At 46.7% G+C, this 27,560-nt stretch overlaps 1 protein-coding gene across 2 annotated transcripts in view; it reads right to left on the reverse strand.

Annotated features, from left to right (window-relative positions):
• RFTN1 (raftlin, lipid raft linker 1) overlaps positions 1-26,432 on the reverse strand; it is a 199,097-nt gene extending 172,665 nt beyond the window's left edge. Inside the window, exons 1-2 of one of the 2 annotated variants that reach the window (XM_012766959.3) lie at positions 26,171-26,432; positions 5,223-5,375 (exon numbers count right to left, since the gene is read on the reverse strand). In XM_012766959.3, coding sequence (XP_012622413.2) covers positions 5,223-5,367 — 145 coding nt within the window. In that variant the 5' untranslated portion in view covers positions 5,368-5,375; positions 26,171-26,432. Of the gene's footprint in view, positions 1-5,222; positions 5,376-25,809; positions 25,946-26,170 lie in introns of those variants that run through there. The other variant, XM_012766960.3, reaches the window with a different exon arrangement.
• Positions 26,433-27,560: the final 1,128 nt, after the last annotated feature.

Here is a 27,560-nt window from a genome sequence, read left to right on the forward strand (position 1 = left end):
TGGCACCCTGATCTCCATGGTAGAAACTTCCAACCTCCAGAACTGTGAGAAAATAAACGTCTGTGGTTTAAACCACCAAGCCCGTAGTCCTTTGTTATGGCAGCCTGAGGTGACTAAGGCCACTAGGAAATCTGTCTGGTTTACCCACATGTCCTCAGGACACAGAATCTAGCCCAAGGTTGACCTTCAGTAAATATTTGTGGAAATCAATGAATCATGGGGGATGGTCACGCTTGAAGCTCTGACTCAATGGGGGAAGGGAGGACATGGGCAATATATGTAACCTTGACATTTGTACCCCCATAATATGCTGAAATAAGAAAAAAAAAAGAAATCAATGAATCATCATCCTATGGTCACTATGAACCCAAGGGCAAATGTTCACGGTATTAAATTATATGTAATTCTAAACTAGAGACACAGATTCTGGCCTGGAACCGAGTTTTCCTCGCTTGAAAACGGCACTGTCCCGCGGAACTTTCTGCAATGATGGAAATGTTCTCCATCCGCGCTGTCCACTATGACAGCCGCCAGCCACAAACGGCTACTGAGCATTTGCAATGTGGCTAGTGTGACAGAGGAACTGAATTTTTAATTTTTTTAAATTCTAATTAATGATTACACTTACACAGCCACCTGGTTGGTGGCTCCTGCACTGGACAGTGCGGGACTGGAGAGTTCCAGCAAGGCCCACGCACTGGCCTCATTACACAACTGCTCACTGTGCCAACGTCCCCGGCACCAAACACGCATAAAACACAGTCAATTTCCACGGAGCTGACACAGGTAGCTGTCAAGTGGTGTTGGAGTGGCCCGGCACAGAGAAGCTGGCAAAACATACACATAAAAGGCATAATGAGGCACCGTCTGCAGAAACTGTGATGCTTTATGGGCCTCCGTCTGCGACAAAACCCATCACCGGGCAGGTTCATCCCTCGGTGACCAGAGTTAATTGAAAATTTAAGACCCAATCAAATCACCCAGAATTGAGGTTTTTGGCAGCTTATGTGCTTCACTGTAAGATTCCTGCTGCTTTTGCCTCTGCCAACCCGACAAGTAAGGCTGCGTGTTCCAATACTGTCCACAATGACACAAGCTTTTAAGCAAGGGACATATGCAACAGTGTTTAACTAGGATCCTGCTTTTATTTTTTAAAAAGTGCACATCATGCTTTTCCTGCCTAAGCCACCAGGTAGATGTGGGTCAACACCCTTCCCCCCACTTATATTTGCTTAGGAGCCAAATGAGCATCTTCTCTATGAAAAATAGGCACATCAAATTCTACTTGAAAATCTTCTATGGCTAAAACTTTATGGAAGAGGAGTATCTGTATGCCCTTCTACATGATAACACAAGTTTCTTAACAATGATGACACAATTTGTATTAATGTCCATTTGCCCAGCATCTTGCAGTCTAGCATCACTAGAGCTGTGGGGCCCCAGATTCTAGAATCCTATGTTTCCATTCTGCCCCTGTTGCTCCTGGCACTGCATCTTTGGGCAAGTTACTTAACCTTTCTGAGTATCCATTTCCTCATCTGCAAAAAGAAATAAATATGGGTACACTGCAAAATTGTACCCATATGCCTCAATGGGTCACTGTGAGGATAAAATGACATAAGAAGCCAAAGACAAATGTACACAGCCACTTAATCTGTCACAGACAAACCTGGAAATAAGCTAAATTATTCATTGACAGGTGAATGGAAAAACAAACTGTGGTATATTCACACAATGGATTACTACTCAGCACTAAAACAGGGATGAACAAGCCAAAAAACATACATGAATCTCAAAATAAGTAAGCTGGGTGAGTGAAAAAAGTCAGACTAAAAAAAGTCCATACTATACAACTGCACTTACATAAAATTCTAGGAAATAAAATCAGTGACAGAAAGCAGATCAGTGGTTGGTCTGGGGCTGGAGGGCTGGAAAAAGCAGGAATGAAGAAGGGGCATGAAGAAACACTGGGGCGATGGAAATGTTCTGCATCTTGATGTGGCCATGGTTTTGTGGGTTTGAACACTTTAAATATGTACAGTGCAGTGTGCTTCAATTATACTTCGATAAACTTGAAAAAAATTAGGAAAAACCTGAGATCGGGAACATAATGTCCTGTCACAGGACTTGGCACACAGTGGGCACTCAAATAAATGTTAGCTCCTTTCTGAGGAAGAACAGATGATCTCATTAGAACCGCTGGGACACACTTAAAGCTGCCAGAGAAAGGAGTCAGCGTGTGTAACATTTACTTCTGGGTTTACGAGGACCAACTATTTAGACAGGCTCTTCTTGGCGAGAAAGCATCGGCAGGGAAGACAAACAGAAAGATGAACAAGGCTTGGGTTTTGCCCTGAAGGAAACACAAATAGTTTTAATACATGATGCAATAAAAGTGTCAAAAGTACAGTATTGACAAACTATAGGCATGCGGAAGAGAGTAATTTTGACAAGATGGTTGTCAAGGAGGAACAGTTCCAGGTGGGTGGGATCCTGACAAGCAAGAAGGGGTCCCCCCCCCCTCCAGGGGACAAGTGGGAAAGAGGCCACAAAATACTGGCTTGGATTTCAACTTCATTTATCCAGGGGAACCCGCCATAGAGTTGTGCATAATCAGATGTGTGTTTTACACAAACAGATCCTATCTAGAGAGCAATCTGGCAACTCATCAAGCAAGAGCCTTGACATTCACATCCTTCAACTCAATAATTCCTGAGGAAATAGTCAGAATTGTGCACAAAGATTAATGCACACCATCGCTTATCATAACATTATTTATAATAGCCCAAAGCCCGAAATAACTTAAATGTCCAATAAAAGGGAACTGTTAAATAAATTATGGTATGCTGAGTGATTAAATCATATGTAGTCATTAAGGCATACTTTCAGAGCAAATGGATGGCAGGGTGCATGCCTCACTAAGTCGCAAAAAAGCACGATACAAAAAGATATGTTGCATATTCACTCAACGAATGTGTACTGATTATGCACACAGTGTTGGGCACTGTTCTAAGCACAGAGGGTTCAGCAGAGAATGAAACAGAGAAAACCCCTGCACTTGTAGGCAGGGAGTCTAACTGCCAGTGAAGGAAGGCAGACGAACAAGGAAACAAATAGCAAGAAGCAAAACAAATGGCATGTTACACAGGAAGAAGTGCTCTGGAGAAAACTAAGGGAAAGATCAGGGAGCTGGGGGAAGGTAGAAATGCTAAGTAGGTGGCCAGGGAAAGTTTCAGGAGAAGGAGGTAAGAAGACAGGCCAAGGGGTCGCCAGGGAGGACTCCCAGGCAGAGGAACTCCGTGCAAAGGTCCTGAGGCCTGCGGGCTTGAGAAACAGCAAGGCGCAAGCGGCAGAACACCAAAGACAAACGGAGAGAGAATGAGGCAGAGGAAGTTGGTGCCACTCACGGTGTGGGGGGAGCCTCAGAGGGCTCTGAGCAGAGTGGTGGCACCTGTGGGAGGACACAGGTGGGGCAGGGGGGCTGGGTGGGGTCTCCCCAGTCCTGTCCTGGCTCTTTACATGGGTACGTGTTCCAGCAAGCACAGCACAATGCGGGACAGCAGTGCGGATGATGCGACTGGAGCGCAGGGAAACAGGGACACAAACACGAAGGTCGGGGACGGCACTGCACCAGGGGAGCCAGGGACGGCACCTGTCCATGGAGGTTTTTTATGAGCAAAACTACTCTTTGTGCTAGTAAAAGAAAATAACCACGATGCAAAAAAAAAAAAAAAATCAAAGAACTCCCCCATAATCTCAGCATCCCAACAATCAATATTTAACGCCGTGTTCTACTTCCCTCCCTCCCGCCTTTTTCCTAGACATGCTTTTGGTTTTTCCTTAATCACCCTACAATGCAGGCATTCAAGTATCACTGAACAAATAAACGGGTGACCAAATGCTCCAAATAATTTTGTGTTACACTAGCTATATTAGAAGTGTCTTCAGACGTGGTTTTAACAGGCGTGGGTGGTGGAACAGCAACTGTGGGTGGGGAGAAGGCGTGGTCAGAGATGTCCGGCCACTTAAGAGGACGGCAGTGACACGACTCCAGGGTAGCAGAAGGAATCTGAGGAGGAAGATGTGGAGGAGGTGGAGGTGTGGTTTTGGTGACCCGCAGGGGTACACAGAATGTCCCTGCAGAGGTGCCCAGCTGTCCTTCTGCCTCAGGGCTCAAGCAACAGTCGGAGCCTCAGCACAGGGATGGCGGCAACAGGAAGAGGAGGAGGAGGAGGAGGAAGAGCACCAGCAGCCCCCAACACATGCTAGAGACTGTGCTAAGAGCTTCACTTGTGTTCCATCTTCTACCCTTCACCACCGCCCCATGAGGTGGACACTCACGTGTTCCTGTTACAGATGAGGACGCTGCAGGCCTGAGAGGCTTGCTAACTTACCCAGTTACTCCAAAGCTGACCCAGGACTCCAAACCACCAATGCGAAGGCTTTTCCCACTCATTCCCCTCTTTCCTCACAGAAGCTTAAACTATACCCAGAGGCCAAGGAGAAAGTGTCTGAAGAGCCTTAGTTATGCAGTGCCCAAGCTTTGCTCTCAACTTCCTGGGACCCAAAAGGAAGAGCACCCTCTTCCTCTTCCAAAAAATACATTTTACTTGTCTTCCGAATGGCAATTTTAACCTGTCGAAATCTTTTCCTTTTCATGTGTATGAGTCTTCTCTCCCCCACCAGGACATCCCTCCCACCCTGCCCCACCCTCCACCACAATGGCCCAACACTCAGCACACAGTAGGTGCTCAGCAACTGCGTTAGATGTTGACCATCCCCTGCCAGTCGACCCTGGGCCGGACCTTGGACGGCGGTAGTGCTAGGTGACCCGACTCCCTCTGGCTCAGAAGAAGTGAGGCCAAGCCCAGGGGGACAAGCCCCCTTGCAAGAGAGCGGGTGACAGGCAGGGGAATCCGGGTGGCCGGGCCGGTTCCCAGGAGCAGAGAAGGCAAATCTTCCATTTCCATGGGGCTTGTCACGAAACGCAGCCTGCAAACTGGTCGGCCCATGGGCCAAATGCAGCCTATCCCTGTGTACTGCTTGGCTCATACATGGTTTCCATTTGTTATAATTTTAATCGGTCGCTATCTTTTAAAAAGTTAGAGGTTTCACGTAAAAATCTGGGTTTCTGGAAGCCGTCCGCTTGAGGTTCCCACAGGCCCTACCCACCCCGCTCTCCGCCATGGCCCCGGCAGTCCCTGCCCCGCCCCGGCACTCACCAGCGCTCAGGGTCGTGAACTCCAGGAAGCGGTATTCATAGGACACATCCATCTTGGTTTCCACCTGTGGCCTCTTCAAAGTCGAATAAATATTCCCAGGCCGTTTGTCATCGCGTTTCTCTAACTTGTTCAGTCCGCAACCCATTTCAGCAGCTGCCGGCAAAAGGGAAAAAAGGGGGGTGTGATTTTTTTTCCTGAGATTTCTTTTTTAACACCCTCATATAAAAGACACCTTAATTTTCCTGAAGAATACATAAAGGACTTCAGCCTTCATGAAATCGAGAGCATAATTTAATATATGACCCGAACACAGAGGACTCTGTGCAGTACCCAGGCTGGCTTCTCTTTCTGTTAAAGACACCATCACCAGCCATCCTGTGATTTTCAAATGACACCCAAAGCATACCTGTTTTATATCTCTTCCCCCCCTCCCCCATCTGAAGAAAATAATACCTCAGAGTGCCTCAGTTCCACTATAATCTGGTATACGTGATTAAAAAATGGGATCTAAAAAGCAATACGGGGCATTATGGTGTCAGCCTGTCTGTAAAAATCCAAGAGATGTGTCACCTCCACCGTGGTTGCTAAGATGGAATAAGTTGTTGTTACAATTTCTAAACTCCAGAGTCCCTTCCACCCTCAACAGTAATTATTTAGACAGGAAATTTATATTCACAAAACATCTCTAAAAGTAGATGTGGTATTTTTATGGGCCTTGTCTAAAAGTCCCCCTTTTCTTCTTTTTTAGACCAAACAGCAGGACATAATAGTATGCTTCCATGCTCTTAGAGTCATTTTAGACCAAAATGAAAACTGACTGAACGCTAATAGCAGGGCTAGAGAAACTGGAAGCAGAAATCCACGTGTATTAGAGCAAAGAGCTGTAGCTACAGTTTGAAAAGAAAATGGAGAAATGTTACAATAATGTGCATATTAGGGTGGGCAGAGCTTCCAGTCTTTCAGGGGATTAAAAACAATGAAAGTTCTCTGTTTTAGACAGAATGACATTCATGAAATGGCTTTTTATCCACTCCCTAAACTTCAGCAGAAGATATTTTTCTTTTGCGTTTTGAGCCCCACCAATACTTCCCCCCCTCCCCGGGGCACCAGTGCCGCCATCAGAACATATTTCACGAAAATATTAACCAGCCAAGAATATCACACACAGAAACGCGGTGACTGCTTCCTCTCAGAGATAAGAATTTCCTTTCGCTTAATACATTCACAAGGTACCCAGCTTCCTAAGGCAATTTGGCAAGCTCCAGAAAAACAAACTGAGCCTCAAAAAGGCAATGCGGGGGTGGGACGAGGGAGTGGAAGGAGGTGGTGTAGTGACAACCAGACTCTACTTTTCAGTAATTAAAAAAAAAAAGTCTGAAAGAATGGATGAGAACAGGAAGGCTTACTTATGCCTTAATAAGGGAACATTAGTGTCCAAATGGCCAGAGCAGACATGATTTATGTGCAATCTGCATGAACTGATTACTTGTAAAATACTCTGTAGTTCTGCAGATAGAGCAGCTGATAGGTACAGAGGCTGCATATTTAGCTGCTAAAAAGCAAGCCGACTGGCATCCACTGGGGCAAAGCAGGAGAGAAATGGACAAGGAGGATTCCAAGTGCTGGGAACAGTGACCCTGGCCAGAGGAGCGCTATTGCCACCAGAACTACAGAGCTCATGGGCTCACCAGGTCACTCGTTCGTGCGATTGACCGCACGCCCACCGTGGGCAAAGCACCATCGGCAATTCGGTCTCTGCCCTCAAGGAGTTCAGCCTGGTAAGAGAGGAGGGACATTCCAGTTATAACACAAGATGGGAAAATGGCAGGGGCCCAGAGATGTATGTGACGTGTGACCATGCAGAGATGGAGGGACAGCTCAGCAAGAGCAAAGGCAGGGAGGCAGGAAACAGCGTGTGAAGGGAAAGTACAGGTTTGTAAGGTAGCGTGAGGTTACAGGTGTCAGAGAGCCGGGGCCACCACTAGCCCATAGGGTGCCTCTGTGAGAAGCAGAAAAGAGGCCACCTCCTCTGAGGAACTGGGTCCTGTCCCAGCCATGGCTTCCTGAGTGGAGCAAGAGCTGGATCCAAGCCCCTACTTCCCCCTTGTGAACAACCTTTAGAACTGTACCTGGCTGTGCTCCATCAGCAGGGGAAAAGCTAAGCAAAGTAGAATATTTCAGAAGTGATGTAGCCATATGGACAAACATGAAGGTGGAGGCAAAGATTTCTTACACAGAACACAAAAACCTCTTACCACAAAAGAAAATCTTGATAGAGTCGACTATATTAAAAACTTCTGTTCGTCAAAATACACCTTAAAAAGTGAAAAGGTAGTCCAGGGACTAAAAGAAGCTGTTTGCAATACATTTACCTAGCAGTGTACTAGGAGAGCGGTAAAACAGCTGTCCGCAAAGGGGAAAAGGCCCTGATTTGTAGTGTTTGCCAATTTCTTTGGTGTAAACTTGCCCACCATGACAGGTTTCAAGCTACCAACGTGAGGTCTGAAGGCAGAGCTGGGACAGGATGCCACAGCCAGCTCCGGAGAGCCCGTGTGTGCTGGCTCCCGCACGCCACTGCATTAATTCAACAAAGGGCTGCTGCCCACAATCAAAGAACTCCTGCAAATCAATAAGGAAAAGATACACTACCTGATAGCAATGGGCAAAATGCCTAAACAAGCACTTACAAGGGAGGATGTGCAAATGGCCAAGGAACGTCTGAAAAGAAGCTCAACTTCGTTACTCATCAGGCAAATGAAAGGAAGACCACAATGAGATAAATAATACCATGCATCTGCCGGAATAGCTAAAAACATTTTAAAAATGGATAATACCAAGTGTTGGCAAGCATATGAAGAAAAATGAACCTCCCTACACTGATGGTGAGTGTGTAAACTGGTACAACCACTTTGGAAAATTGGCAATATGTAGGAAAGCTAAATATATGCCTATCCTTTGACCCAGAAATCCCTCCCCTGGGTATACACCAACAGAAATGGGCCCACCATGCATAATAGCTGCAGTTTGGAAACTGCCCAAATGCCTTATGGTAGAATAGATAAATAAACTGTGGTATATTCATACAATGAAATATTATAAAGCAATGAGAATAAAGAAACTAGGATTACACATAACAACATGGATGAATGTCAAAACCAAAAAAGGGGCTGGGCGCAGTGGCTCACGCCTGTAATCCTAGCACTCTGGGAGGCCGAGGCGGGCGGATTGCTCAAGGTCAGGAGTTCAAAATCAGCCTGAACAAGAGTGAGACCCCGTCTCTACTATAAATAGAAAGAAATTAATTGGCCAACTAATATATATAGAAAAAGTCAGCCGGGCATGGTGGCACATGCCTGTAGTCCCAGCTACTCGGGAGGCTGAGGCAGGAGGATTGCTTGAGCCCAGGAGTTTGAGGTTGCTGTGAGCTAGGCTGACACCATGGCACTCACTCTAGCCTGGGCAACAAAGTGAGACTCTGTCTCAAAAAAAAAAAAAAAAACAAAACAAAAAAGGAGTGGGGGAGGGGAAGGGGGGAGCCAGACACAAAAGAGTACCTAATTTCTCATTCCCTTAAGTTTAGAGTTCCAAAACAGGCAAAACCAATCTCTGGTGTTAGATGCTGGAGTTCTGGCTACCCTGGGGGGAACAGTGACTGCATGAGAGTGTGAGGGCCTTCCGGGGTACGAGTCATGCTGTTTGTTGATCAGGGTGCTGGTTACACAGGTGTGCTCAGTCTGTGACAATTCACTGAGCCGCTGAGCTGTCTGCCGATTAGTTTGTGTGCTTTCCCATTTACATTATACTGAAAAGTTCAAAAATACCTAAACAAATATGTGGCCTGTAGATGTGCAGAAACATCTTCAACAATAACGCTAAGTTGGAATAAAGGTAAAACACGAAATCATTCACCCATGGGGGTGTAAATTCTTCCCAATAAAAACTGAAAGCAACACTCAGAGTAGGCAGTTCATCTAAGGTTAGCTTTTCCAATAAAGTCACTTATGTGTACACTACAGAGCTCTGAGAAGGAGGAAGGACTGTTCTCTATGTTGGGATGGGGGCATGTTCTCCTTATTGGGCCCTGCCTAGGATTTAACAAACACGAGGAAGAGGAGTGGACAGGTTGGCAAGCAAGGGAAGGTAGTCATGCCATGCCGTGCCACATGTTCAGGCAGATGTGCCTCACTCGGAAAGGCTGAGTTTTGGGGGACCTCCAAGAAGGATTCTCTTCCTCAAAAATCCTCTCATTTTTGTTACCCTATTATATAAATTCTAGCATTAGAAATTCATTCCTTTGAAATCAAAATTATTCTTCTTAAGAATCTCCTTTGAAACCACAAATATCTCCAAGTAAGGAAAATGAACCAAGCTCCTGGTAGCCACTATCACTTTAGTATGATTTAATTTTTATCTATAACTTTTTAATTTTAATTAAAATTTAATTAATTTCTTCTATAAAGGACAGATTTCCTGATAGCAGAAGAAAGGAGAGGGTTACCAAGATGAGTAACAAAGACTCAGAGAAAGTTGGGGGGAGGGGTGATATCAAGAAGTATTAGAAAAACTTCTGATTCACAACTTTGAATTTAAGATTTTAATAAACTATCCCAAACTTGAGGTCTCTGCCCAAGTTCACCCCAAAGGGCACTGTGCTTGATATCAAAAGACATAAGGGCACTCTGGGCAAATCATCCATGTGATCAGACACAGAAAAGATAAACAATATGTTAAACTAAATTTGGCCTGAGGATGCCTCCATACTTGAGTCCTGCAACACAACTTAGTATGTAAACTAACTGAAAGCCTAACTTAGGAGTAAACTTTTGTATCAAATAGCTGAGTCTCAGCCAATCACAGCACCCGAGCTTCAGGCAATTATAGGCAGCCCAGAACATGTGCAAATAAGGCAAAAGTGGAGAGTAGCCAATTGAGCTGTCTCTGTACCTCACTTCCATTTTCTGTACCCAAATGCTGCCTGACCATGTTGCAGGCTGCAGTTCTCAGAGCTGCCCAACTTGCAAGTCATTCTTTACTCAGTTAAGCTCTGTTAAATTTAATTTGTTTAAAGTTCTTCTCAATACCAGCCAGCAGCTAAACTGTAGTATCAGTGGATCCTTGGGGGTCTCCAACTTCAGAGACTCATTACTTGGAGTGCCTGCAACCCTCACTAAGCAACTGCTTTTAAAGCACAGTTCTCTCTGGGAAAGGAGATGCAGGAAGCAAGCAGTTGCTGGCCACCAAAACTTTAGCGTGAACCTGTTCCTCTCACTCTGGTGTAGGGGCCCTACCTTGCTCCCTGCTGGTGCACCTGCATTCCTTTTATTTCTCCCTGCATTCTCCCCCCAACCTCCACCCATTAAGATAGGAGAAATGTCATTCCAAAATTGTCTATCACAGTCCCTACTATGTTCAAAACAAATTAGAAAAATCTAGCTTACAAAAAAGGAGGAAGAATAAACAGTACCTCACATTATTGTAGAGTTTTGTAAACTTGACTGTGAGATTCCCAAACCATGCTCACATTAGAATCCTGCAAGAGGCTGGAGGCAAGAGAGGGGTGGCCTTTGAGGACAGTGGAGGGGAGGCAGAGGGAGGAGTCTAGGAGCAGTATAGCCAGATTCGGGCAGAAGATGCCCAGAGTGGCTGCACATTCCCATACCTAGACATTCACGGAGTGTCACCGTAGGAGCACATCTCCCTCAGGGATCAAGGTCTCCAATGGGGCAGAAGATAAATGGTGAGTGGGATGGCTTTTAAAGGTGGCTCCAAAATCCACTGACACTTCTCCCATGAGAGGTAGGGTCCACGTCACCTCCCCTGAATCCAGGCTCCATGGCTGCTTGATCGATAGAATATGAAGGAATGACACAGTGCCAGCTTCTGGACCCAGGCCCGAAGAAACTGGGACCAGGCCTGAAGAAACTGGGAGCGTTCACTCCCTGACTCTGGGGATGGCTGTCCTTGGAATGCAGCCACCATGCCATGAGGAAGCCCGAGCAGCCCCAAAGAGAGGCCCACGTGGTGAGGAGCCGACAGCCAGGACCGACCTGCCGGCCATCTTGCCATGCAGCCATCTTGGAAGGAGACCCCCTGCCTCCGTCAAGCTGATGACGCCACATGGAGCCAAGACAAGCTGCTTCTACCAAGCCCTGCCCAAACCGCAGATTCCTGAGCGAAATCAACTACTGTTGTTGTTCTAGGCCTCTGAGTTTTGGAGTGATTTGTTTACACAATGGATAACACACACTGAGCATGCCGAAAACACCCACGGCCTGCATTTAGGAGCCTTGTTGCAACCATGTACCCTTCGAGGGACATTTGGGTTGTTTCCAGTCAGGTTGATTATGAATAAAGTGGCTACAAACAATGCACAGAGGTGTTTATGCGGACATACGTTTTCATTCTCTAGGGTAAACACCCAAGAGTGGGGCTGCTGGGTAAGTGCGGGGGCTTCTGTCTACACCCTCGGGGTGGCCAGATGCTGCCACCATGAGAGGTGTGCGGGCAGTGACACTCCTAAGGACCAGCAGACGAGCCCCTCCTCCACCTGCTCGCTCGGGGCACCAGCTCAGGGCGGAAGCATGAGCAGCGGTGCTATTCCTTGGCTATTTCTTCCTCTTTCGTTTGTTTTTGTAAAAGGCACATGCTGCAAACGACCTGTGTCTGAAGAGACGCCCCCAGTACTCTATCTGTGCTACATCCTATTCCTGTAGCTCTGCCCCTCCAAATTCCTATGGTCACCTCACATTGACACGTAACGTAAACTAGGTTAATTATTTCTAGTGTAAGTTGATTGTTGGATCAGCTATGATTGACAGCTGTACAGGTGTTTGTTTTCCCTTTTTTTTTTTTATCTTTGTCTTCTCAGCAGACACCCCTGTAACTATGTATATAGGTGTCACTAGCATAACGGCACCAAGAAAAACCTTCCAAGAGGTCTTCAAAGATAGAGGAAAGAGAGGAAGTCTTTCCACATTCCTATGGTGAATCAGTGGGAAAATAGCCAAAATATACATACAGTTCTCTAGCGGAAATTGGTAAGAGCAATTAGGAACTGGATGCTTTCTAGGGAGGAAAGTAAGGTCATCAGAGGGAGGTTCTGAGACCCAAACTGCAAGAAGAGGACAGGAGGCACTGCAAATGACCAAGAAGCAAAGATCATCTCTCAAATGGTGACGTTTTGGAAAAATCAATTCTTTCTAAATCAAACCTAGAGTAGGATGTGTCTTTGGTACATGGTGGTTCTGCTTCACGCAGGAGTTGTCAGCTCCAGGAGGAGGGAACTTATGTTCCAAATTCATTCATCCATCCATTCATTCAACACGCATTTCTTAAGGTCTGCTTGGAGTCAGGCACTCGGTTAGGAAACACAAACAACTAAGAAGGCCGGGCCCTGCCACCAAGGAGATCACAGGTGAAAGGAGAAGAAAGGCAATGAACAGAGAGACACATGGTACAGTGGTGGGGCTGGCTATTCTGGAAGTCTGGACAAAGTACAAGGCATTCAGGGAAAACTGAGGTTATATGAAACACAGAGCACACCACCATAGTCTTGGCTCCAGAGGAAGCTGACCAGCAATGGGGTATAATGAACGTCCTACGTCATTTTAAATGTTGAATGTTATTATTTAAATGTTATTATTTAAAAGTATTGCCAATTTTTTTTTCTGAAATGCTTCCAAAAATGCCCATGAAACACTGGAAAACCACTTCAAAAGGATCACCTTCTTAAAAGATTATTTTTCAGCCAGAATTTATAAAAGGCTCAGTTTAAAAAATTCATTTTTACTATCAACTGGCATGCACACATTTAAATAATGGGGGCAATCGATGTAGTTATATTTTCAAATACAAATTAGTTTCATTAAGAGTGAGCCCTCATTTACCACACTCGCTGCTAATCGGAGGCAGCCTGTAAAGCTAATTTTAACAAATGCCAACAGCTCGTGACAAGCACCCAGAGACGGGGCAATCATACGCGACGATGCCGGATCAGCTGGCAAGCTCGTTTTTTATTTCTACACTCAAATTCCATATTTGAAGACTCAAGCATGTTTATTACTTCAGTCGTCCAAAGGAAAAACTGATCATCCAAATTAAGAAGTTTTACATGGTAACGACATCTCTGGCAATCCAGAAATATAAATAGAAACTTCGAAATTCAGAAAACTATTATTCAGATGGGGTCAAATTTTGATATTCTGCAAACACAGGCTAAGAAACCCAAGGGTGACTAAAATGTACCTGTGGAAGGTGTCCTTGATTCAATGCCAGGAGTAAAGAGTCACCTACCTATATGAAACAATATTATTGTATAGTACCACTTTTTAAAAGTGCCTGTGTATTTATTTGCATATAAAATCCGCATTTTTTAAAAAACTGGCAGGACAGGGACCATGCGTTAACAGAACTTTCCTCTGGGTCATAAGATTATGAGTGACATTTCCAGGTTTTCTGTGTTGAGCATGCATTATTTTCATAAGAGGTGTCATAGCCAGTCTCCAAGATGGGCCCCCAGGACCCTACTGGTATTCACGCCTTTGTGTGGTCCCTTCCCACGCTGAAAAGGATCGGCCCCTGTGGCCAATGGGATTTTTTGGAAATGGCGGAGTGTGGTTTCCAAGGCTAGATCATAGCAGACATTAAGGGCTCCACCTTGCTCTCACAGATCTCTGGGGACAGCCTCCTGCCCTGTTGTGAGAGAGGACACTCTATCCGCCTGGGGGAAAAGTCCCCAGTGCAGGAAGCAAGGCCTCCTCCCAGCAGCCAGCACCAACCTGACCCGGTGGAAGCGGGTCCTTCAGCCCAGCTGACATCTTGCCTGCAACCTCATGAGAGACCCTAAGCCAGAACCACCCAACTAAGCCACCACTGGATTCCTGGCGCACAGAAACCACGTGCGGTAGTACATGTTTGTTGTTTTAAGCCTCTAGGTATTGAGTAATTTGTTACACAACAAAGCATACCTAATACAAGTGGGGTTTACATTACGAAAAGAAAACACTTGCTTCCCACCACTTCCCCGCCCACCAATGGCTCCGTGGGGGTCTGCTCCAGGGGACATTTCTGCTCTGCTGCTGTCCCCATCGCAGCCACCCTTCCCTAGACACGGCTCCCTCTCAGAACCTGCGACTCAACGTGTGGACCTCAGGCCAGAGTGTCAGCAGCATCTGGGAGCTTGTTAGGAATGCAGAATCCCAGGCGCCCCACCCCCCCAGACCTCCTGAAGCAGAAGTGACATTTGAACAGCAAGTGATTCATTGACTCAGAGTAAAGTCTGAGCACCCCTAGGCTACGGCAGTGGTTCTCAATCCTAGCTGCATGGCGGAATCATCCGGAAAGCTATGCAAAGTCCTGGTGCCCAGGCATCTGGTCGGGGAGCCACAGCACCACTATTTTTTAAAATCCCACAGCTGACTTAACATGCAACCAGGGCTGAGAATAAATGCTCTCGGTAAGGCGAACCCAGTCTTTTCCCACTCCCAACCCTCTCCAATCGCCTAACAGCCGGGGTCCGGCGGGGCCTGGGACCTTCCCTAAGCTTCAAGTCCAGGACTGAGAATCACAGTCCAGAACTCAGCCCCACGGGCTCCCTTGGTTCCACACCCACAATCTCTTGAATCTCTTTCTACTTCAGACACCCCCTTCCCAGGCCCCTCTGCTGTCCTCCCAAACACAGGCACACCCCTAAACTTCCATCCTCAGCCCTCCTCCTGCCTGCCTTTCCTAAAATTACTTTAATTGTAAACCACTTCAAACATATGGAAACATACAGAAAATGAGACATCTATGTACCCACTTCTTGGATTTAACAAATGCTCACATTTTACCTTATTTGCATCACATCTTTTATTTTTGCATTAATAAAACTTCTTGGACACAGCCTCCACACGCTTCTTTTTCTCCCTATCCATCTATCCCTGCATTTACTATTTTACAATCTACATATAACACCCAGAACAACATATGGTGGAGATCCTGAGACCCTCTCAGTTCATGGTGTGCTTAGTTTCTTGGTATGTTTTGCATGCTATCCCCTAGGCTAAAAGAATACCTAACAGTTAGTTCTATTTACTAAGTAGTTAGGTCCAAACAACTTAATATTGTATATAGCCTAACAATTTGCTAGCTTTTTGGAAAAAATAGTATGCATAAACTGAAAACAATTTTTTTTCTTTATTCTTTTTTTTTTTTTTTTGAGACAGAGTCTCGCTTTGTTGCCCAGGCTAGAGTGAGTGCCGTGGCGTCAGCCTAGCTCACAGCAACCTCAAACTCCTGGGCTCAAGCAATCCTCCTGCCTCAGCCTCCCGAGTAGCTGGGACTACAGGCATGCGCCACCATGCCCAGCTAATTTTTTCTATATATTTTAGTTGGCCAATTAATTTCTTTCTATTTATGGTAGAGACGGGGTCTCGCTCTTGCTCAGGCTGGTTTTGAACTCCTGACCTTGAGCAATCCGCCCGCCTCGGCCTCCCAGAGTGCTAGGATTACAGGCAAGAGCCACCTCGCCCGGCCTTCTTTATTCTTAATTAACCACGATTACTTACTCATGGGGACATGTGTATCTGATGGTTACATACCTTCTGAAACCTAGGAGCCACACTGGACACCACCACCCTCACTTCCTGTTCCACAGTGATTTTCTTAGCAACCAGCCAAGATCCAGCTCCATAAGGCTATGACGTCACGGAAAGGAATGAGGTGCTGTCTCACGTTGGTATCGTGAGTAGCGCAAGCTAGTCGTCAGCGTGCTATCCGACACACGCCAAGAACTGCTGCATCTCCCTCAAACACGTAAAATATCCCTTGGCCCCCCTGTAAGCTGCTGCAACGCCCTGGGGTATCTAAGCACAGAATTTGGAAACCACCACCATGCGTGTGCTCAAAACGTCCCGTACATGATATTGTCCCCCCTTAGCATTCACATGCCATCTCTCGCCCCAACGTAACCCACTCCAGGCAAAAGCTCCCCGTCTCTCTCCCCAGCCTGCCTTCTCTCCAGCTCCAGGCAGATATCTCCAAGGATCCGCATCCACATCCTCACCTGGAACCTTCCCAGCACTTGCAGAAGAACATGCCCCAGAGAAAGAAAGAGTGGCACCTGCCCAACAAGCCTGCTCTTCCTCCCGCATGTCTCGTCTCTGTGGGGAGTGCCGCGCTCTCCTAACAGCCAGGCTCAAAACCCCGGTGTCAGCCGGCTGCTGCCCCCACGCTCACCCTGCCACTGGCCTGCCCAGCACGGCGGATGCTTTCCAGCCCTCCGCTTCACTCTCCTACACACCCGCCTTTTCTGGGCAGTCCGATGTCTTCCTTGCATCTGGCTTCCACTCATCTATTAAGTTCCTATCACCAGCTTTTGCCATGTTCATGATTCTGCACTACACAGGTGGCTCAGAAAGCATAACCGCACCGCTGTCCAGCTTGGACAACCTCGATCTCACCCCACCCCCAATCTCCACCTGCCTCACCCCGCCCTCCCTTCTTTGCAGTCCGGCTCCCGCTGTTTCCCTTCCCTGCTGATCCCGGAGTCACGCCAAGGCTAAGCCACTTGATCTTTTGTAGCTGCTCAGAACTCTCCAGACACCGCTCCTTTACTGGACTTCCACCTGGCGTTCCTTTCCCTCCCATCTTGAGCCTCTATGTTAGTCAAGGTTCTCCAGAGAAATAGAACCAACCAGATGGGTACATATGTGTGTGTATATCCAGACAGATGGGGACAGACAGATAGATGAAGTGACAGGGAGAGACAGAGATATTTATTACTTAAAATTGACTCATGCAATTGTGGGGGCTGACAAGTCCAAACTCTTCAGGGCAGGACAGAAGGCTGGAAACCTAGGGAAGAGTTGATGTTACAGTCTTATAGTCTTTTTTTTAAACACAGACTCTCACCACTCTGTCACCCCGTCTGCAGTGCAGTGGCATCATCATACCTCACAGCAACCTCAAACTCCAGGGCTCAAGCTATCCTCCTGCCTCAGCCTCCCGAGTAGCTGGGACTACAGGCATGTGCCACCATGCCCAGCTAATTTTTCTATTTTTAGTAGAGACAGGTGACTAGCTCTTGCTCAGGCTGGTCTCAAACTCCTGAGCCTAAAGCGATCCTCCCACCTCGGCCTCCCAGGGTTCGAGGAGTATAAGCATGAGCCACCGCACCCAGCTGATGTTGCAGTCTTGAATCCAAAGGTACTCTGGAGTCAGAATCCCTTCTTCCTTGGAAGACCTCAGTATTTCTTCATAAGGCCTCCAAATGAATGGATGAGGCCTACTCACATTATGAAGAATAATCTGCTTTACTCAAATTCTGCTGATTTAATGGTTAATCACATCTAAACAATCTCCCACAGCAACACCTAGACTGGTGTTTGACCAGAAACTAAGCACCATGGCCTAACCAAGCAGAGGCAGAAAATGAACCATCAGACCCTTTCCCAGCGCTGGGCTCTAATGGGACTGCCACTCCAAGCTGTTTATTCATTAACAAATACGTGTTGAGCACTAGCTATGCAAAGGCCCTGTTTTAAATGCTGGCAATACCAAAGTAAAACAAATGAGACACACACAAAAAAGAACAACCCTGCCCTCAGGGACCTTACCTTCAGGATCAGAGAAACGGGCAATAGGAAAATAAAAATATTATATGAAATTAAATGTTTGGAGTAAAATAACACAGGGAGGAGCGATATGAATCACAGAGCAAGGAGGGAGTGTTTTTAAAGAGAGGATGATCAAGGAAGGCCTCACCCAAAAGGTGACATATAAGCAAACTCATGACGAAGGTAGCAGAGGGACCGAGGGCATGGGGGAGGGTGGGCCAGGCAAGGCCAGGCAAGGCAAACAACCCCGGTGCTGGGCCAGCGGGAGGCACACCTGAGGGACAGCCAGACCCCAGTATGGGGTCAGACAGGGTCGGGGAGGCAGAGCCTGTGGGCCTGGTAAGGACATTGGCTTTACCCTGAACTGGGAGCCCCTGGCAGCAGTCCCTAATCTTTTTGGCACAAGGGACAGTTTGCATGGAAGACAATTTTTCCACGGACCAGTAAGAGGGGGTGGTGGTTTCAGGATGATTCAAGCACACTACATTTACTGTGCACTTTATTTCTACTATTATTACATTCTAATATATAATGAAATAATTATACAACTGCCATAGGTTGGGGACCCCTGCCCTGGAGGGTTTTAGGCAGAGTGGAGGCGTGAATCACTCTGGCCGTGACCAACCGTGGGAGCGGGGAGACTAGACAGCCGGGGGCAGTGGTGTGCGCAGCAGTCAAATCCCTGATATTTTTTGAAGGTAGAAAACGGGATGTATTGATGGTTTGGAAATAGGGGATGAGAAAAAGAGGGCGTCCAAGCCACCTGTAGGGTTGGTCACCGGAGCCACTGGGAGGCTGGGGCCACCGTCTTCTGAGGTGGGGAGCGAGCGGAAGCCAGGAGTTTGCTGTAGCCATGTCAACTCCGTCCAAGCGGAGGTGTGCGCTGGGCAGCAGGAGGGACCAGTCTGAGTTCAAGGGAGAGCCCTGGAGATTCTGGTAAATCCTCACCTCCCACACTCCAGAAATTTCTCGCAGGCAGCAAGTGCACCTGCTTCATCCCCAACAGCCCCAAGGTCCTGCCCTTAACAGATGCACAATACATACCCATCAGTCAACACCCCTTGGGAATAGGGAAGGCACTTATCCCATAAAGGATGGAAAACGGCCTTTGGAATATTCCCCTGGGGCTCTCAAGTTCACTTTCTTAACAGTACAGCACACGGGTTGAGTTCACAAGCTCTGGGACAAGACTAACTAGGTCCAAATTCTGGTGCCCCTACTCCTAGCTATGTGACCTCAAGGAAGCCATTTAACCTCAGTGTTCTAATCTGTAAAATGGGAACAGCTACAGCATCTACCCATAAGTGAGGGTTAAATAAGGTAGGGTGAGTTTATTTAACATTTAATATTTTACTTATTTAACATTTAATATTTAACATTTAATATTATTTATTAAATATTTAATAAATAATACTATTTGTTAAATAATAATATAAATATTATTTATATTATTTATAAATAATAATATAAATATTATTTATATTATTTATAAATAATAATATAAATATTTATATTATTATTTATAAATAATATATATAAATAATATTTATATAATATATAAATGATATTTATATATTATGTATAAATAATATATATAATTTATATATAAAAATAATATATAAATATTATTTACAATATATTTATAATATAAAATAAAATATTTATAATATTTATATTATATTTATAATATTTATATTAAATAAATATTAATAAATAATATAAATAAAAATTTAATATTTAACAGGGCTTAGAAGAGCTCAGGCACATAGAAAGAAGAGTATAAATGCTAACTATTTTAGCACTCTATTAATATTACTTGTTATCCACTATAAGGATTTCTTTTTACCTGCTCTGGCCTAGAGTCATCATTACACCACACTGAAAAGGGTGCTCACAGGGTGTCACAAGATACTAGATTATTCCCAAAGACCTCTCTAAATTAAATGAACAGTCTGTCTCTAAATGAACACTCTTATTTCTTATATATATGTTTCCAAAATTTGGTAGTACATGATATGGACATGTTCTATTAACCAAAGTCTGTGATTAACCAAATCTTTTCCTTTCTTTTTTTTTTCTTTTTCTTTTTGAGACAGAGTCTCACTGTATAGCCCAGGCTAGAGTGCCGTGGCATCATCATAGCTCACTGCAACCTCAAACTCCTGGGCTCAAGCGATCAAGCCTTAGCCTCCCAAGTAACTGGGACTACAGGTGTGAACCACCACGCCAGGATAATTTTTCTATTTTTTGTATAGATGATGTCTTGCTCTTGCTCAGGGTTGTTCAGGCTGGTCTCAAACTCTTGAGCTCAAGCGATCCTCCCGCCTCAGCCTCCCAGAGTGCTAGGATTACAGGCGTGAGCCACAGCACCCAGCCAACCAAATCTTTTCTTATCCAACTTTATGAATAAGATCTATTACAATAGTTTCCCCAAATCTGAGGAAGTTGAGAGGGCTACTCCATACAACTTGAAGGATTCCTCGGGATGAAGGGTGAAATGCAAAGTAGAGAGTATTAAAACACATAAACACACGCACACAAGCATAGAAGCTGATAATCCTCTGTAAAGAAAAAATTCTGACCCTCAAGGGGGTATGCCTATGGAACAACAAAATAACATTTCAGATGCAAAAGCCAAAGAAAGCTGTCAGTGGGTGCACCTGGCTTCCTGGCTGAAAGAGTGTGGAAACCCCCAATACAGGATCATAAAGTAGCGTAAAGAGTGGGTCGGCCTCAAACAAACAACAAAGCATAGCTTCTGTTGATTTTCCACCTCTGGCCGGCCTCCCTGCCCACTGAGCCTGGAGGATTGGCTCCCCTCCTTCCTTTGAACCTGATTCTGCAGCAGTGTACACCACAGAAGAGGCAGACCCGAGGTACCATCCCTCCACTGTCCTGTGTAACCGGGACACAGAAGTGGCCAGCCCTTGCCATCACTGCCTCCCCCCCCCCCCAGAGGCAGGTCAAACCCAGGAAAATCCCAAAGAGAGCCTTCAAGTACCCTAAATGGTGTCTCCTCCATCTCGGTCTTGGCAGGTAGCCATCACTGCAGAATGTGACCTGATTTTCCAGCTCTTTGGTTCTGACCCACTGAGAGCGATTTTTCTTCCTGAATTCAGTCCAGGTAGGGAGTAAGTCACACAAATGCATATTTAAAAGCTGAACCAAATTCTTATTTGGAGAGCAAGGAATTAGCAGGGCTCAAGCAGCGGCTATCGCTTGCCGGCTACACAGACCTTTTATGAGAAAGCATCTTGATAAAATATGCAATGATAATAACAAAAGCCCCTTTGGGGGCCAAGGAGAAAAGGGAAACTCCAATTCATGTCAAAAATTGATGTGGATGGAAGGATCACACACACACGCGTGCGCACACACACACACACACACACACACACACAAACCTTTAAAAGGTAAACATAAAAGAAACGTCTGGCTAAATTTATCTCTTTGTCAGTGCAAAATAGCCTAAGCCTTAGCCAAGTCTGTTACCAATTCTTAAACTGAAGGGAAAAAAGGAAATGCTTATTTAGAGTAGCACTATCAAACAGAACGCTCAGCAGTGAAAGAAATACTCTATCTGTGCTATCCAATTCAGGAGCCACTAACCATGGACCACTTGAAATGTGGCCATAAGACTGAGGAACTGAATTTTTAATTTTATTTCATTTACATTTAAATGTTAATAGCCACATGTAGCTAGCAACTACTGTATTGGACAGCTCAGCTACAGACACTCAAACCAAACAGCTGGCAACAGCTTTCTGTTCCTTCAATAAAATTATAATCCTAATCAACCAACAATATTTTAAATTATCACCAAAATTAGTACAGGTCCCTGCCTGTACCAAATTCAGCAAGCTTAAAACAAAAACAAAAAAAATCTCTAAAAACTAAAGAAAATTATTCCAGTGTGGCATTTCCTATAACTTTGTCCTGACTATCCAGTTCCCATTTCTGCTATACTATGGCTTTGTGTATTTGGAAATCTGTGCTTGTAGGTGGATTCTGCATTTGCTGAACAAGAATGTCACAGTCTCTCCCCTTAAGGTCCTTGGAAACATGAAAATGTGAAATCGGAGTAAGTTAACCTCACTAAGCTTCAGTTTCTTCAAGGCTAAAGCGCAGATAATATTAGTACTCTCAGTATAAAGTGCCCAATGGTGCCTTGCAAAGAGTAAGCACTAAGCAAGTGGTAGCTATAATTATTAGTATTTTTGTTAATAACAATATTAAAATCTGCAATAAAAAAGAACGGTGCTAATACAATGAACGTTTACAGTCAACAAAGTTTTCCTAGGCCCAAATACTATTTTTTTTTTTTTTTTTTTTTGAGACAGAGTCTCACTCTCTTGCCCTGGCTAGAGTGCCATGGCGTCTGCCTAGCTCACAGCAACCTCAAACTCCCAGACTCAAGCGATCCTTCTGCCTCAGCCTCCCAAGTAGCTGGGACTTCAGGCATGCGTCACCATGCCCACGTAGGGCACAAATACTTTGAATGTCTTTCCCAGGCTATGGTAAAGTGGCCTCCAATAAAATACATCTTGGAGCCCTAATATCTTGTCACCCTCTGTCCAGCTCCAGAGAGGCAATAACCAAGATGGGTAGCACAAGTCACAAAAGTCATTCAGCCAGTGTTTACTGTGCCCTTACCTAGTGGCTGGCACTGTACTAGGCTCTGGAGGATGAGGGAACAAAACCCAAACAGTGCAATCAATGTCTCAGGACTCTGCACCACCTGCCATCTGACCCCTGCAAAGCACGATAAGCACTGGGACACATTGATGAGATGCAAAAATGTCATCCTGGGGTCCCACTTAGGCAGAAAGGCGCACTTCCTGTTTTCTGGACCAGCCAAGATAAGGTTCTGCTGCTGGCCCCTTAGGGAGGGACTACTCAGCCAGGACAGTAAGAGAGGTAGTAGTGGCAGGCCCTGTTTCTCACTAACAGGCCAAATCACTTTTGCAGGAGAGCCTTCTTTGAGTCTTCAAAAAGCCAGACTGACCTGCCTCACAAAGCAAACACAGCCCGTTTCAACAGCCAGCTGCTCAAGCCAGTGAAGTCCAAGGGTTATCCCCACCAAGTTCACATCAACCAGACCAAGAGGCCAGAAATCTCCCAGGAGTTTCTAAGCAGAAGTTTAGTGGACTTCTGTGGGGTTGGGGGGTTATTTTTCTTTATATAGAAAGTGCTCAGAGGGGAAAGGGCATTATTTGAAACCTTAAAATTTGTACCCCCATAATATGCTGAAATAAAAAAATAGTGAAAAAAAAAAAAAAAGAAAGAAAGTGCTCAATCTTCTTTCATAACTGAGGGTACATTCCCCTATGGAATTCCCTTCTCTGGAGATATCTAAAAAGAAAATATTCATCTGATCGCCTACAATAATTTAAGTTTAAACCCATTTACTGGCAGGCTCAGGGATTTCCTACCTCCCCTCCACCTACAAAAATAACATGCTCCAGACTGTTTCAGGTGGTCCCAGTGTCTGGGTCTCTCTGGCCCCAGAAGAACACTAGTCAAACCATACTCTGGACTTTGAGAGAGAAACGACAGGGTGTTATATCTGGGATCTCCTACTTGTATTCTTTGCCGGCAGGAGTGTAAAATGGCACTTTCCCATGTTGGGAAAAGGTCTGACAGTTTTCTTACCAGTTTCACATAAGCCACCTCTATGACCCAGCAACTCACAGAGAGGTATTTACCCACGAGAAATGAGAACATATGACCCTAGGAAGACTCATACACAAATGTTCACAGCAGCTTTGTTTATAACCAAAAAAAAAGGAGGGGGGTATAACCCATGTGCCCTTCAACAAAAGATGTCCTAAACAAACTGTGGAATAGACAAATCCGGGAATATGACTCAGCAATAAAAAAGACCACATTACTAATAAAACATGGACGAACCTCAAAAACATGCTGAGTGAAAAAAGCTTTACACAATACTGTTGAGTTCCACTTACATGAAGTTCACAGACAGGCTAAACTACCCTATGATGAGAAACAGGGCAGTTGTTGCCACTGGGAGGTGGGGGCAGGGATTCACTGAGAATGGGGAGGTGCTATGCCATCTTCTGGGGTGATAGTAATATTCACTGTCTTGATAGGGACTAGGGTTACACAGGTGCATGCATCTGTCAAAACATTATGCAAATCTCTAGATTTGTGCATTTCACTATGTATGTAAATTTCACCTCAAGAAAACCATGAACATATATTGAACTCTAAATAATAAAATCTATGCTGAAATGTTTAGGAGCAACCTGTGCCAATGTCTGCAATTTACTTCAAAATGCATAAAACAATTATCTGGGCTTATGGATGGATGGATAGAGGGATGAATGGATGGATGGACAGATGTGTAATAAAGCCAATAAAACAAAATGTTAATTACAGACTCCAGGTGTGTGTATTTAGGTGGTCACTATTCTTGCAACGTTTGTATATCTTAAAAAATGAGATGGAGGGGGTAGAGTCACAGTGTCCTCTCTCTCCTTAATCCACCAAGTTAGAAATTTGGCGAGGCACCCATGACCACCAAGCCATGGGATCACATAATTTCAATTCTGCTGAAAAGTGAAGACTGGAAGAACACAAGCAGCTTTACAGGAACTCACATCACTCATGCCAAAGATTTTCTGCCTGTTTCCCTACAGACAAAGCAATTATTTGAATGGAAGCCAAAAATTCCTGCTCAAGAGGGAGAAAAAGAACTCACAGACTTGTATTCCCAATTTATTCTTTCAATTCCTGCACCAAATCTATTAGCTGACTGCACAGCACTCCACTTCCATTTGCCCCATGTCCGTGCAGCCAAAATGCAAACAAAGAAAAACCAATCCAGTGACTTATACAAATGCAGCCAGAGAATGACGTCTGAGCTCTTGGGCTTGACTTATTCAGGCCGGCCAGAAACCCCACTGAAGGCAAAAGAGGATGCAGAGCTCAGTCTGAGGTTAAAGTGATTTCACTGAGATTAGCACACACGCACCAAAGAGTCCCAAACAGCTTGTTGCTTAACCCTTCTGTGGGGTTTGGTGACATCTAGGATCACCTGAACTTCTTGGGAATTCAGCTGTTCAGAGGTACAAGTTAGGAATCCCCGCAGCCGGGGGCACGTGGGAGCATAGTGGCCCTACCCACAGGCCCAGAGGTCGCTCACATTACACCCTGCTTCCTTCCTGGTAAGGCCTTGCTTATCCTGAGATGACACACGATGGCAGGGGTTGGAAGACGCCTAGGGTGACTGCGAGTCCAGCATCTGAAAACAGCTGTACCAACTGCAAGAGGGGCAGTTGCTGGAAACTGGGGCGGGCCACTCACAGATAGAAATCTGTGCCAGACTTTTTTTAAAAAAATACTCTTTGTTTGTTTTTAAGCACCCAAAAAAACTCGCTGACACCACCCTGCGTTCTTGGGGACTACCCACAACCTCACAGGGCGTCTGAGGGCGAGCAACAGACAGGCAGCAGGGAGAGCGCCTGGGTCTAGAACCTTGGCCTCCACGCGGCTCTCGCTGCCAAAGACAGCGGTACCCGAGGTGAAGGGCACCAGCCCTGGCCCAGTACCGGGTGCGCATGCCACAACCCGGCTTCCTGAAACACACGCCACCTCCTCCGCGCCCAGACCCATACCCATTCCGGCGTCCCCTGAGCCTCAGAAAGTGCGTAAGGACAAGGCAAGAAAATCCCTCGAGGAGATCCCGGTTTTTCAGAGCTGGGGACCCTCCGCGCCCCGAGTACCCGTGCCTCCAGTGGCTGCGGCGCTTCCCCTGAGCGCGCGGCAGGCTCGCTCCCACCCGCCCACCCAGCGCCTCTGCCCCAGAGCAAAGCCACCTCCGAGGGCACATGCCTGGGGACGGCGGGGCGCCACCTCCACCCCGACCCAGCCCAGCCCAGCCGCGCGCCCCCGGTGAAACCTGCACTCCGCGGCCAGCTCCTGCTGGACCTTCGCGGATGACCCCCTGCAGCAGTGTGTCCTGGACCCACCTGTAGCCTCAGAGATCCCCCTCCGCGTCCTTCCCGGGCGTCCCGGAGCCTGCAGAGCCCATGATCACCAACAGGCTGCTCTGGAGTGCCTCTCCCAACAACGTGCCAGGGATGACTACCCCCCCCTACCTCCCCCGCAAAAAAAGTTGGCCCAAGACCCCGGCTTCCTATCGGCCGGCCCCTGTCCCCTCCTGCCCGGGCCGGGGTGGGCTCTTCTGGAAGCTCCGGACCCTCGGCGCAGAGCAACCTGCAGGGAGGCGCCACGCGGGGCTCACCCTGCCCGCGGGGGACCCGGTCTGCAGGGCCAAGTGCAGAGGCCTGTGCCCGCCGACACCACGAACTCTGTCGCGCCCCTACCTACCGTTAGGGACCTGCGGAGGAGAAGGCGCGGGCGCGGGCTCCCTGAGACAGCGTGTTCTGTCCCGGGAGGAAAGTTTGTGCCATGCAGAGCAGGCGGCGCGGGGAGGACGTGGGCGCCGGGGGGTGGAGGCGGGGTGGGGGGCGGCGCGGCGTGTCCGGGTGTCTGTCCCTCCGGCGATCGGCGCGTCTGTCCCTCGGCGGAGCCCGCGGCCGCCGCGCTCTCGCTCGCTGCGCCCTGCGCCCGGCGCGCTCCGGCTCCAGCCCCGACGCGCCCCCGCCGCCGCCGCGCGTCCGCCGGCTACACTTCCTCTTCCTCTGAACTCATGTGCAAAATATGCTGCGCTGCATCTTCAGGGGAAGCCGTGCGGCCCCTGACAGCCGCCATGGGAGCGGTGCGCCCGCCCAGCGCCCCCTCCGCGCCCCGCGCCCCTCCGAGCTCCGCGCGATCCCCTCCACGCCGCCAGCGACCCTCGCGGCCTCACGCCCCAGGGGTCCGAGGCTCACCTTCCCTCCCTCCCGACCCCTCCGAATTAAGGCTGCGTGCTGTCAGGAGAGCGCGTGGGAGACTGGGATCCCCTAGAATTTGAGCCGGGATGCTGGGAGAGCCAACGCCACCAAGGTGCTGATGGCTGGGGGCGGGCTAGGGGGAGACTTAAGAGAGACCGTTCCTCGGACCCCATTCCACAGGTGGGAGCGTCCCCTGACGTCTCCCGTGCTGCGGAAGTGATTCTTGGGAGTTAGTGCTTCAGAAGGATAATGCGGCCGTCCCCCTTGCCACACCCTGTGCCACCTTCTTCAGATGTCCAGAGATTTGAGAAGATCTGGAAAATCATCTTGCCTGGCAACTTGAGGCGCCCAAGGAGAAAATTATATAAATAAATCGCCGCGACAGGGCTGCATGGTTATAGTGAAGATGTGAGGCAATGAACCCATTATAAAAGATTTTCTTCCTGAACCTATTAAAACAAAGCAAAATTGTAGTAGTAGGGGTTAATATCTGGAACCCTAAAGCCAAATGATCAGAGTTGGCTCTGCTGTACTTACTGGCTGTGTGACTTTGAGTAAGTGACTTAACTGCTCTGGGCCTGTTCATTTGTCAAATACTCTTCCTCCTGGCATTATAAGTAAAGGGTTTAGGGAAGCACTCTATAACTTAGCTATTATCATTATTATTATCATTACTATAAAGCGGCTGGAACAAGGAGACTGAAATAATCTAGTTAATTATCTCCATTTTCTGGTTGGGCAAAGAAGGGTCCTTAGGCGCTGAGCCCACCCAGTGCAGGCTGGCTTTAATGAGGTCCTGGTGTTACTAATAACAGTCCTCCAGGGGGTAAGGAAGCGCTCTTTTGTTTTCAGGGACTCTTCTTGTTGCCACAGTTTCTCAGAGA

The sequence above is a fragment of the Microcebus murinus genome, chromosome 1, assembly GCF_040939455.1.
Source record: "Microcebus murinus isolate Inina chromosome 1, M.murinus_Inina_mat1.0, whole genome shotgun sequence".
Taxonomy (NCBI): domain Eukaryota; kingdom Metazoa; phylum Chordata; class Mammalia; order Primates; family Cheirogaleidae; genus Microcebus; species Microcebus murinus.